The sequence below is a fragment of the Taudactylus pleione genome, unplaced genomic scaffold, assembly GCF_031769625.1.
Source record: "Taudactylus pleione unplaced genomic scaffold, aTauple2 ptg000054l, whole genome shotgun sequence".
NCBI classification, from domain to species: Eukaryota; Metazoa; Chordata; class Amphibia; order Anura; family Myobatrachidae; genus Taudactylus; species Taudactylus pleione.
Genome location: NW_028284456.1, coordinates 9,349,070 through 9,363,072, shown reverse-complemented (window position 1 = coordinate 9,363,072; position 14,003 = coordinate 9,349,070). Strand labels below are relative to the sequence as shown.

At 41.5% G+C, this 14,003-nt stretch overlaps 1 protein-coding gene across 3 annotated transcripts in view; it reads right to left on the bottom strand.

Moving 5' to 3' along the window:
* BBS9 (Bardet-Biedl syndrome 9) overlaps positions 1–14,003 on the bottom strand; it is a 538,001-nt gene that overhangs the window by 515,729 nt on the left and 8,269 nt on the right. For all 3 annotated transcript variants that reach the window (XM_088464415.1, XM_088464417.1, XM_088464416.1), the window contains exons 3-4: positions 13,322–13,442; positions 9,948–10,098 (exon numbers count right to left, since the gene is read on the bottom strand). In XM_088464415.1, the coding sequence (XP_088320541.1) occupies positions 9,948–10,098; positions 13,322–13,433 (263 nt within the window). In that variant the 5' untranslated portion in view covers positions 13,434–13,442. The remainder of the gene's footprint in view (positions 1–9,947; positions 10,099–13,321; positions 13,443–14,003) is intronic.

Here is a 14,003-nt window from a genome sequence, read left to right as displayed (position 1 = left end):
TGCATTGTGAAGAAAGTGTAAATATGCTATATAGTACAGCCTATTACCACTTTACCACCACCGCCTACATTAATTCCAATTTTATTATATTTCATCCTGAAATACTATTTGCTGTTAGCTTCATTTTCTTGTTTTACATGAATGACTAGAATGATTATTACACTGAAGTACACTTAGATATGTGCTTTTCAGCCAAAGTGCACTTCATAGTGCAAAAAGCTTTTTGATGGAAGTATAGGATGATGCGTGGTTTTATACTACTTATAAGCAAGCAAAGAAATATGGTCAATGATCGACAATTTTTACATCTGTGCCATCTCCAACTCTTCCAGGTTATTTTATTTATGGCCTGACCGGCAACAATTTTGGAAATTATATTCCAATGTTTTCACCTGTGTAAAGTCCTGCCAAACCAGAAGCAGTGTTGCCGTGTAAAATTATCTGTTTCAGACTTCAGATACAAGAAAATTAGAACCAAAAGCTTCTTAGCATGATTGCAAATAGAATGAAGTGCAGAAATTAATTTTGTTAATTGAATTCCACCAGGTGGGAATAAGAAAAAAATACTTTGAAAAAGATTGGCACTGACTAGAGACGAATTAAGCAGATATAATTTAAGCATTTTGGTCTTATCTTTAGTAAATTATATATATGTCACTAGCACAGTTGTTTTCATTTCCATCTCATCTCAACTATAGTAATGCATCACTGCTATAGTAAGACTTTACCTTCCCTCACCTGTGTACTAACACATTTCCCTCCCTTGTCCGTTTTGTAACACATTCGACATCCCCTCCCTCACCCGTGTAGAAATACAATCCCTCCCTAACACTTGTAGTAACACTTTACCCTCACTCACACCTGTAGTAACTTATTCCCCTTCCTTACCTCTGGAGGAACACATTACCCTCCCTCACTTCTGTAGTAACACATTACCCCTGCTCACCCATGTAGTAACACATTCACCTCCCTCACCTGTGTAGTAACACATTTTCCTCTCTCACCTCTGTAGCAACACATTCCCTTCTCTCACTATTCAAGTAGGGGAGCTACACCAACTCCCAGTGATGTTTGCCAGGACTTGGGATGACAGTTGGTGTTTGAATGCTGAACTGTGCTGCAGCCACGATTACTCAGTCAAGCAGCACATTGCACAGGGGGAGGATAAATTTTAGCCCTTTTCATCCACTTAAGAGTCGAATTTTACAAACTATTCCTTCTTAGTGGGCACCTACATCATGGAAGGCATATACTCCCCAATTTTCATATTTATAGGTCCAGGGGTTTGGGCTGGGCATTGATGAGTGAGTCAGTCAGTCAGGACATCTGATTATATATTGTGGTGAGAGCGATAGTCTCTCACCTGAATTGCCCACATTCCTGTGGGATCAGCTCCCTCCAATGGAGGCTAGAGTGAAGCATGTGCAGTTTGCAGCAGCAAGGAAGGTTTAGAACACTGGGTGTTCACATTTGAACAGGCCCAGCTGCAGCTCATTACTGAGAGACAGGAAGGGTTTCAAACTCTCATAACACTGATGCCGGCAAGTGGTCAGTTTAGTAGGTCAAAGATCTGTAATGCAAGGGACTGATGATTTTGGCTATGCTGGAAGAGCACGGTAGACTATGGCTGCAGGCCATTGCAGTAGACTAACTATTAAGCACTGGGAGTGCTGGGACGTTTACTTTGTTCAGTTTATTTATGTTATGTGCCTGTGTGTCCAGGCCTAAGCCTATGTATGCTAAAGTGCAGGGTCTGCTGCCAATAAAGACACTGTTTACCAAGTACCTGCCTGTCATGTTATTTCTACAGCCTGTGTTGCAAAAAATTATATTATATTATAATATATATATATATATTTCCAATAGGTTCCGGCTCTCCCAGTATCCAGGTAACTGGTCCCGGTGCCCTCGTAACAGTAAAATGTATATCGCCACTGGACGCGGCACTCAAGAACATCAACACAATCTTTAATAGTACTCCACACAGTATGGAGTACTATTAAAGATTGTGCTGATGTTCTCGAGTGCCACGTCTCCTGGCGAGAGAAAATATATATGTATATGTGTAAATATATATATATATATATATATATATATATATATATATATATATATAAATAAAAAAAATAAAAAAAGAAGAAGAGAGAGAGAGAGATATCTATATATATCTATATAAATCAGTTCAAAAAAATTTGAGACTTTGGTGCCCTCTAGCGTATGGAGTCCAGTATAACACTATATTGTGGTTGGAAGCTTTATCTCTTTACAAGGACAACTCCCATAAGGCAGCAACCAAAAAAAGAGAGAAGAGGCGGTTGGGAAAAAATAAATAAAAATGTGTATTAATAAAAAGAAAAAAATGTAATCTACATCTAGCAGCTCACTCTGCTGTATCAAAAAGTGCATACGTATCGTGAAGACGAGGGAGGAGAGGAGGAAGAGAGATTACAGATTACAGCAGAAAAAGAAGGAGAAACATGAGGTATCAGTAATAGAGAAAGACCCTAAAAAATTCGGTATTTTCAATCTATCTGATCAATCTCTTTCAAATTCAGATGTTTCTCTCTTAAAAAAGGGTTTATCTTTTGCACCTGTGGCCCCACTAAATAAATTTCAACTCTTTACTGATTTAAATAAATTTGTCCACAAATTGACTTTGGAAACACACTTTATCAAGAAAGATTCAGGTATTCTTAAAAATGACGAGACTAACTCTAGATCTGGGCTAAAACCAGTCTCTAAAGTTTACCCACAAGAATCTAAAAGCAGTCATATAGATTCATTTTATCAGAATGTGGAGAAAGATTTATGTGGAGATGATATTAAAAAACCTGGTAAGAATAACTTGAGTAACTTTGAGAAATGTTCATTGGAAAAACTTAAATCTAATGATAATTTGGTTTTTAAACAGGCAGATAAGGGGGGTGGCCTAGTTATAATGAATCGTAATGATTATGAAAAAGAAGCCTTTAGATTACTGGGGGATGTCAGTTTTATAAATTACTCTCAAAAGGACCCTACAAATGATTTCCTGGACGAATTTAAACCACTAATAGCTAAAAGTTTTAAGGATAAGATTATAAGTAAAGAGGAATTAGAATTTTTAAACATAAATAACCCAATTATTCCAATATTTTATTTCCAGCCAAAAATTCACAAACAATTAATAAATCCACCGGGGAGGCCGATTATATCGGGAATAGATTCTCTTACAGCAAATACCTCGGAATATGTGGATTACTTTTTAAAGAAATATGTGTCCAGTTTGGATTCATATATTAAACATACTACGTCAGTTTTACAGATTTTTAAAGGGGTTTTTATGGAAAGAGAATTATTACTGGGCCACGGTGGATGTTCAATCTCTATATACTTCTATAGTTCATGAAAAGGGGATCGCATCATTTAGAGAATTTTTGGATGCTGATACCACACCTAATGAACAACATACAGATTTTATTTGTGCTTTGATAAAATAATTATGTTTTAAAATATATCATAAGTTCTTGGAGGATTTTTACTTACAGGTCTGTGGCACAGCCATGGGCATGGTTTTTGCTCCCAGCTTCGCCAACCTCCATATGGGAAGCTGGGAGCATAGATACATTTATGGGGATCATCCTTTTAAGAAGAACATCATCCTTTTTAAACGTCACATTGACGATATTCTGTTGATATGGGAGGGCTCTGTGGAAGATTTAACTAGTTTTAGGTCATATATTAGCCAGAATGATTATAATTTATCATTCACTTTTAATATTCAGAAGGAGTCTATTGAGTTTTTAGATTTGACCATATCAACAGATAAAAATGGAATACATACCTCAAATTATCTAAAAACTGTAGATACAAACAGTTATGTGCACTATAAGAGCAGACATGCACAGTTTTGGAAGGAAAATATACCCTTTTCACAATTATGTAGGATAAAGCGGAATTGTGATACAAAAGAAGAATTTCAGAAACAAATCTGTGTCTTTAATGAGAGGTTTGAGGAAAGGGGGTATCCTAAAGAACCCATTAGAGAAGCAACTATGAGGGTTAATGATATAGAGAGGGATGAATTATTGGTCTATAAGAATAAAAACCTTGTAAAAAAGGAGGACCAAATTCTTTTCATTAAGAATTTTAATGACCAATATAAAAGAATTAGAAAAATCTTTCAAAAACATTGGGGCTTACTAAAGAATGACCCACTCCTTACTGAGGTCTTACTTGATAAACCTAAGTTAGTATATAGGAGAGCACGCAATCTGAAAGATATTTTAGCTCCCAGTATACTACCGGGTCCTACGAATAAAAATGTAGGCATCTGGGGACATAAAGTTAAAGGTTTTTTATAAATGCGGGCATTGTAACGTTTGTAAATTTGCACACTCTACACCATGCACTTTTATGAAGTCTAATGGTCTGCTAAAGTTTTGAATAAAGGATTTCTGTAATTTCAATACAACAAATGTAGTTTATCTCCTGGAATGTGGTTGTGGACAGCAATATGTAGGGAAGACGAAACGCCCACTCAAGATTCGGATTCAGGAGCATATAAGAAGTATTAAAAATAAACAGGACTTTCATGCAGTGCAGGGCCGGCCCGAGCCTAATATTTTCAGTAAGCGAAGATACATTTTGGCGCCCCCTGGTGGAATTTGCACGCATCGAAGGTGTGTGCACCCGACAAAGGAAAGGGGTGTGGTCTCATGCAAAAGCCATAATCATGAGCGCCACCCCGTATTTCCAATCATGCTGGGTACATGCCCAGTGCTCTTGGAGCTGCTGGGCATACTCTGTCCCTTTCTCCAGTCAATAGATGCCGCATGCATGCGCATGGCATCTATTCACCATTTCCCCCCTCATCTGGGACACTTTCTTGCCATAATCGGGGTGGTTGGGAGGTATGCTAAAGGCGAGGTCTCAAAAGAAAGGGGTCTGGTCACACAATAGTATCCCCAATTCAAACTACACCACACAGTAGTGCCCCTGTAATAATGCCCCAGTAGTAATGCCCTATGTAAGAGGGCCGCGCATACTGTACACACACAAATAAAAACAGAATACTTACCTTAAGCCTCGTTCCTACATCCTCTGCCGTCCGCTGCTCCTCGGAACTATGGGAGAGACGTCAGTGCCTGTGGGCAGGGCTGGTGCAAGCTCTCTCTGCACCCTAGGCAAAGCTTCAGGCTAGTGCCCCCCCTCCCCCTTGCGTCATTACACTTACTGACACACATACGCTACACAACAACAAAATACATTGCTTGCTAATAATATATTACATACATATTGATGATCATTAGAGACAGTCCACTCCACAGGCAGGCAGCGCTGCCTTGGTGACGGTACCGACCTCTACACGGCCAGCATCCATTCCATTCCCTGCTCCTCGTCTCTTACAGGAAGAGGAGCAAAAGGGAAAGTAGACAGAACTAGGGGGCGGGCGATTAGCTAACGCCTGACGGACGACCACTACTGTGAGAAAGCAGGCTGCTGCCTGACTCTGCATTGGGGGGGCCTGCCGCGGAGTGAGGAGAGAGCCTGCCGCGGAGTGAGGAGAGAGCCTGCCGCGGAGTGAGGAGACAGACAGTGCCAGATTAAGGTCCACATGGGCCTGGAGCTGAAATTTATAAAGGGTCTATTGTGTGCTACCACAGGGGGCGTGACTAGTGATGTGGGGTGTGTGACCAGTATTATGGAGGTGTATCCTGTACTGTAGAGGTTGACTAGTGCCTACCTTCAATTTCCCTCACAAAAGTAAACACTCCTTGTTAACATGTCCGTAATATGACATATGATGGAGCCGGGATGTTACAGAGCTGTGATTGTGGGGAGATCAGTTCGATAGGAGTCAGAATGGGGGAGCTGGGGGCATGGACGGAACCGTTGGTGATACAGAGCCACAACGGCGGGGGGTTAGGGGGATCAGGATGGAACTGCGATGGGGGAGGCACACAGCTGAGAGGAGGTGGGGTCAGTAAGGGAGAAGGCAGAGCCAAGCATGGAGACCATTAAACTAGTACATATATACAGTTTACACACATATATATATATATATATATATATATATTAGTATTTATTTATTACATTTATCTCAACAAGTAAAAAAAAAAACTACACTTAGTAACATTTTCATTCAGGGTCAGTGAGCATACTTTTTTCCAGGGCACGGACTCCGAGCTCACGAAAATCAGCAGCATCATCTAATAGGCTGTCCCCGATCATCATAAACAGCCCCTTAGCAGCTAATTTGCACGTCAACAGGGCGCCTTCCCGGAGGTGAGCTCGGCCTCTGCAGCTGTTGTTCTGCACGGTGGTGCTGGGGCGGCGCTTGTATCATGTCACTGCGCAGGGAGGGCTTAGAATTGTTGTGCAGCCTTCGACAGGGACAGTGTGCAGCACCAACGCTGCAGTCTGTCTTTGTCACTGTCCCTGACATAGCGCGGGACAGTACAGGGGTTGCTTGGCCAGTAAAGTAAAAGTAGTCACTAACAGAGCCTGGCTGAACATAGCGGTGGACGCGGCTGTCTTTTCAAGTGCCCCGGCCGCCGCTCCCAAAAATTTACACAGCCTCGCTACCATAACAGAGCATGAGCTCCGGCTGCGGGGAGCCAGGCGCCCGCTGGTAAAATCACAGCTGGCGCCCGGCAAATGGACCTCCCTGCTGCGGCCCGGGAGGGAAGGAGTGTGGCGGCAGGGGGCTAGGTGGGAGGTATTGCGGGAAGGAGTGAGGCCGTGCTAGGGATTGAGTTGTAGCCTGGTGGCTAATCCAAGCGCCCTCTGATGGCTGACACCCTACGCACCTGCGTAGTCGGCGTAACGGGCGGGCCAGCCCTGATGCAGTGCCAAGACATTTTAAGACTTATCATAATGCAGACCCCAGTAGTCTTAGATTTAGGGCCATTCAACTTGTCCAGTTGGGTAGTAGAGGGGGAGACTTGGAAAACAAGTTATCAAGAAGAGAGATGACTTGGATTTTCCAATTGGACACATTAATTCCAAAAGGTCTCAATGAGAACTACGCAATTGTCCCTTTTCTTTAACTTAGATTAACAATGGTTCTTTCTCAGTCTTGTGCATTTTTTTAGATACTGTATTTACATATTTATATGATTTGGATTTTATTCATATTATGTATTTGCTGTTTGTAGCTTATCTGTATTTATATTGTAATAGGGTGCCAAGCAAACCCCCTTTTATACCTTTTTATTATATATTTATTGGATAGATATTTTAATTAATGTTTTATATAAGAACTGTGAAGATAAGGACTTTGAGAAAATGGCCACCACATATTGGAGTTTAGTTTGACTCCAATAAAATGGCCGCTGAGTATTAATATACATCAACCAGTTTATTTTGACTATATGCTAATGGTTACTTTGAGGCACAGTTGATACTGTTTGGCCTTTTTTCAGCGACCTATGTGTTTGTCCTGTAGTTATATCTCTCCATTGAATGCTTTGGGACACACGGCAGGTGCGCCTGACTCGGGACTACATTTCCCGGCGGCCACCGCGACTGGTGTTGCGGTATGATGCTCATAATGATGGACGCTCTGGGCGGAGCGTCATCATATGGAGCAATGGGGATAGGCCACCGGATGTCGCACTCAGTATTGTACTCCCCGTTGGCCCTGACAGGCAATGGAGAGGGGATCTTATTGGTGGCAGACGCGCAGGATGTCGCATCATTGCGACTGGAAGGTCAGTGATCCAAAACGCTGATTAGAATGTGGGACATAGATCCCTATGTCCACTTCCATTATATATTATAGCTGGGTCTTTTATTTTTGACCTTCTTCCCATGATGCACAGGGTTTGTGCTGAAGCTGGATCAGCCATTTTGTCCAATTAGGCTAATTAATGTATATTGTTAGAGGTATATAAGTAGGTTTTTGGTTGGCATCCTAACATCTTCCTGAAGAAGTCCTGCCATACCTGTGGCTGACTAAACATGTTGAGGGTTATGTGGTGTCACTGATCCATACTCTACGAACAGATAATTGGATCTCCTTAAACTTTAATGCATGTTTTAGATATTTTTTTTCCATTAAATGTATTTGTCATAATACTTACTGGAATTATCTATATTTGTCCAAACCATATATAATATGAGTGACAGTGTGGACGGCAGGACGAGATCGTGAGGTCCCCTGGTATGAACACTTGCACTTTATTTTTGGTTTTAAAAGGACTATTGCTCTAGTGAATTTTTGCACAAAGCACGGTGCACTTGGAAATTTCTGTTTGCAGTTTTTTTTTGCACAAGCAAGGTGCACTTCATATATATTTGCTGCCATTTCCTATTTATACATTTAATTTTTTCTGCACATAGCACTTTATTGCAGTAATAGTGACACATATGCATTTTGTGATACAGCAGAGTGAGCTGCTGGATGTAGATTACATCACGTGTGGGTGATGGTATTTATATTTGAATAAGATTTTTTTCTTTTTATTAATACACATTTTTATTTCTTTTTTCCCAACCGCCCCCTTCTCTCTTTTTTTGATTGCTGCTATATGGGAGTTGTCCTTGTAAAGAGATAAAGCTTCCAACCACAATATAGTGTTATACTGGATTCCATACACTAGAGGGCGCCAAAGTCTCACTTTTTTTGAACACTTTTACTTGCGGACTATTTGAGCAACAGTCTGTCGCTGGAGACCACGGAACCTGCCACTCATTTGATGAGGAGTGTACCTTCTATTTGTTTTTGGGACATCTAAGAAATAACCTTTGGAAGAGAGACATTATATCAACTATTTATAGCGCTGGACACCATTTTTTGTTGTGTACATATATATATATATATGGTAAAGGAAAGCACTATTTATGTTCAGCAAGGTCCAGAATATATATTGTAACATGGAGTGTTGAAATGAGGACTCCAGACAGGCAGGTACTTGGTAAAGCAGTGGCTTTTAATGGCAGCAAACACTGCACCTTAGCATACGTGAGCATAGGCCTGGACACACACAGGCACATAACAGAAAATAAGCAAACAAACATAAAAGGTTCCAGCACTCCTTGTGCTTAGCAGTCAGCAGTGGCTTACAGCCACAATTGGCCATACTCTCCCAGCATAGCCCTTGGACTCTGGCACTACAACACTGTAGCTACTTCCTGGCCGCTAGTCAGCATCAGGGCAATGAGCAAGAGTTTTAAACCCTTCCTGTGCTGCTCAGTGATGGGTTGCAACTGGGCCTGTGCAACTGTGAAAACATGGAGTTCCACACTAATATTGAAGCTGCAGAATGTGCCGGTCTAGTTTTCCTCTCCCTTGGAGGGAGTTGATCCCACCAGAATGTGGGCAATACAGGCGAGAGACCACCCCTTGCACCAGTGGAATCCAAAAGGTTCAGTACCATTGTTGAAAATGGGATGGAAATGATGGTATAACTGAGGGGAGGATAAGCATGGGAGGAAGGGAGAGAGGGAGAGAGGGAGAGAGGGAAAGGGAGAGACGATATGATGACTTTGAGCTGTAACTTGTCTCTCTTTCTGTGGTCCCAGACTCCCCTTGTCTCAGCCCTGCCATTTTCCACTAGAATGAAAGATTAAGCAGGGCCCTTCCTATACTTTGTCTTCCTGATTGCAATTACCTTGTACTTCCCTGTTTTATGTGCACTCTGTTTACCTCCTTATATAGCACTGCAGAGTACTTTTACAATTCAACAATAATTTGATTCATGTTCTTATATGTTAAAATGCAGTTTCTTTTTCACATGTGTGCACCTACAATTACCATGAATTTTATTATAGCAACACTTATTTATTCTTTTTCTAAAACTGTAATTTCCCCGGAGAACTCATGGTGATAGGCAGTGTCATGGGAGGTGAAATGAGTTGCTATGGAGCTGCCACCTAGTTAACAGTAGTTTTCATAAAGTGAATATTAATAAAACAAGGGTCTGCAACCTGAGACCTTCCTGCTGTTTATTCTGAGTACTTACGAAACAAACTTTCCCACTTCTACTTGGAGAACTGGATTGCGCAACTGAACCTCAAGCAACAAATCTTCAGCCTGAATTCCATCACCAGCTTTCAAAGGATGAGGAGAGAATAAGCGGAGGTATCCACTGTAACTTCCAACAATTATTTTGTCTGAGGAAACAGAGAGATATCTTAAAGAGACACACATAAAAGGGCATTTATCGTCAGCTAAAAACGTAGAAAAGCATCGGTGACAGGCTTTTTTAAAAGCTGGTCACTGATAGGCAATAATTGCCCAATGCAATTTTATCTTTACTGACCAATCTGTTGATATAAGAAAAAAAAAAAACACATGGGCAGATTAGCAAAGTAGGCAAATGGGTTACAAGATCCTTGTTCTCCCTAATAAACAATTATAAAATATCCTGTCATGAATTAATAGGAAATTATAACTACCCTAGGCAAAACTAGACATTTAGTAAACGGTGGTCCAAGTTCAAACCCCTCGCCAGATCTTGTATTACCTTGACAGTTTGTCATTCGGTCTTGTGACCATTACTTTGGTAGTAAAATTTTCTAGCTGCCGCTATTCTCAGGTCATGTTTTCTGACTACAGTTGTTTTCAAACTGAATTTTGTTTTATTATAAATTAACATAAATATCAACATCAAACATCATTGCAGTGTCCCCTCTTCACATTATGCCACAATGCACTGCCCCAAGTTCACATTATGCCAGAATGTAGTGCTTCCAGTTCACATTATGTATCTCCACTATTGCTCATCTACCTGGCAGTAACGGTGGCAGTCTCCTGCTGCCTTTGTGCTCTATGTGGCTGCGCTGCATGCAGACAGAGCAGCTCTTGGCTACTTTAAGCATAGTGAACATGACGCCATGCTTAAGGAACACTGGAATTGAGCGCAACTCTGCATGCTAATTTGTGACATAGTGACAATGCAGCATTACTCAACATGGAGAGCAGATCCGCAATCACTTTGCTTCCTTGGTAATGGGTGGTCTTGTGCAGACCTGGACCACCTCACAGTTTCGACACAGACAGGAAGTACCTGTAACTCTAAACTAGTGTAGAAACAAAACAGTCTACAAAGTCACAGTTTCACTCATTTTAATATGGAAGTCACAAGTGGGTATATGCACATGTTTACATTACTGCCACAGCGGTTTTGTTGCTACAATGGTTTAGAGACACAGTAAAGCATGCCCCTCATGGAAAAAGCTATAAAATGTTTGTATACACTATATAGAAATCCACACATAGGTCCTGATTCAGAACGAATCGCTAGCAAGCGGCCGTTCGTTGCAGACGATGTTCAATAATGTGCGCATGCGTGTAGTTCGCACTGAACGTGCGCATACTAGTACGAGCGATCGGAATGTGCTCGCTCGCCTTGCCATGACAGCCCAATGGAATGAGTGATAGGAGAGGCTGTTTGTGGGTGGTAACAGGGGCAGGGCAGTACTAACGGGGGAGTGGAGTTGCGGACGCAGGCATGTCAGAGTGTTTCAACACCGTTTCAGAGGCGTGCATAATTAACAGGCAGCGTCATAGTACACGTCACCTGGTTGTTTTTTTACACTGAACTGCTCACAGTGCTTGCGGTAGAGTACAGTCAACCACAAGCGCAGCAGTCTGATCTGATGGTTCCCGATGTTTGTATATAGTCCCTGGGGAATCGGTATGAAATACCGCCGGCCAACAAAAGCAGAGTTCCCGGCAGCGGAAGCCCGACAGCGCTGGAAATCCCGATCGTCGCTAAGGTACGTATAAACTAACCTAACCCTCCTTAGGGGTGCCTAACCCTAACCTCCCCCCCCAAGTGCCTAACCCTAACCCCCCGTTCCCCGCTGCCTAAACCCGGGGGGTCCCTAAACCTAACCCTCCCCCCCTGCGGGTGTCCGTTGGCGGCGCCCGGCATCCCTTCGATCGGGATCCCGGGCGCCTGTCTCCCGGTGTCGGGAAAATGACAGGCGTCTAGATAGATGCCCGGAATTTCACCCTCGCCGGGATATGACAGACGGGAGGTCGGCTGTCGGTATTAAGGCAGCCGGTTTCCCGATTGTATACCACTTCCTGGAGATGACGTACGCTAGTGGGCGGCTAAAGACAGGCTGGTGGGCGTCTATAAACACAAAGTGATCGCTCGCCAAGACATAGTGGGCGTGCTTACGACTTGCGAGCGGCTGCCTTGACGTCACTTAGCTGAATTTCCATACACTGAGAGCGAGCAGCCGCATCTAGCGAGCGGCACCGAATCAGGTCCATAGTCCATTGTTTAATAAATGATCCCCTACATTGAAACTAGCAGCTAACCATGATAATGAAAGGCAATGTATATTAAATAAAATATAGCACAAATTCAGTTTTATTCACATAACTGGAGAAAGAAGGCACAGAACCTCTAGTACCTTTAACCTCATTTACCCCCCCTACTTTATCCACATTCCACCAGATTCCCTCTTTCATGTTTGAAAATTACAGATTATGTATACTATTGATAATAACAATCATAAGGATACCCACTTTTGAACATTAAGTAGTCAGGTGGGATTGCACCATTAGCTTCAAACTAAAAAAGCAACAACTACACCCAAAACTAAAAAAAAAATAAAGTCAGTTTTAGGTGGAGCCTGATTAAATGAACTAAACATATTTGTCCTTACTTAACATCCGTGCTCGATTCCTATTACTTATTATGGCCCAGGCAACACTGAACTCTCTATTTCCTGGATAGCCTCTGAAATGAGCTCAGAGGGTATCAGTGCTCCTCCTTTAGAGCTTATCCTGTATGGCTAGTCTCAGGTATTGGGTAGGGAGGAGTTACATGCATGGTGTAACCATCAGACCCAAGGGTGACCTAGGGGATGGAGTAGGGAAGATAACTAGGCAGCCATTCTTTATATTATCCCATTGAACTAAGAATTTGTTTTGGTTGAAATTATACTTTGAGAACATGAAGCGGAGGGACCCACATTGACTTTTACATGGGGTACCGTTTATGGTAAGGGATGTCTAAAGGTGGATGACATTCTACTGAAAACAATATATTAAAAACACTAAGCATTACACAAGTTGTTTTGGGATTGTGCAGGTTTACTATTCAATTTATTTAAATCCCTCATTTTACTGATGCAATTACGCCACTTATGCATTGTTATAGCATAATGAAATAAAAAATTTTTTAGATGTTTTACATTTTGTGTGTGTTGTTCGGCAGAAGTGTTTTAAGTTCATTTGCACAACAGTATTATCACTAGGATAAAGGAAAGCCTCAGGAAGTGCAGTTTTTGTTTTTGGGTAGATAATAACCTTAAATCACTTTATATCAATGATTATAATACACAACTACTTTCTAAAAGAAGAAAATTATTTTACCTTCCCCTGAACCACTGTTGTCAACATCAGCCACAGACAAACATCCTTGGTCAAATTCTTCTTTCTCGCCCATTGTAGTGGACCACCAGTCACGAGCTTTGAAGAGTGACATGTCTGCAGTCTAGAACATATTATAATTATGTTATACAAATATATTTAGAATATATAAAATATATAAATGGCTGTGAACTTGTATTTCGACGGTTATCTTAAGTTCCGTGTCGGGCTTGCACCGTCGGGATTTATACCAGCGGCATCCCATCCGCCAATCTGCAAACTACATCCCCGTAGAAGATAGCATAGGAACTCTTGAGTAACACTCCTACTCAAATGTGCATTTATACATTACAATCAAGTCAAATCCTTTTGCCATTGTCTGATCAGGGTCCGGTCACAAATTTTTGTACCCAAACTATCTGTATCATTTCTATAAACAACAATATGTTAAAGATGATCTACTGCAGGATTACAGATGTGTCCACAGACAAATATCTTGTAATTGTGCCAAATAGCTACGTACCAGACTTTGTGATTTAGCCGCACTAAAACACTAATCCCTTGTACTAGTACACTATAAGTGATAGGAGACATAAAAGTTTAGGAAAAAGTAGCACAATGGAGTAAAAAAGTAGTAAAATTGAGGAAAAAGTTCATAATCTAGGGTAAAAAGGCAAAAGACAGA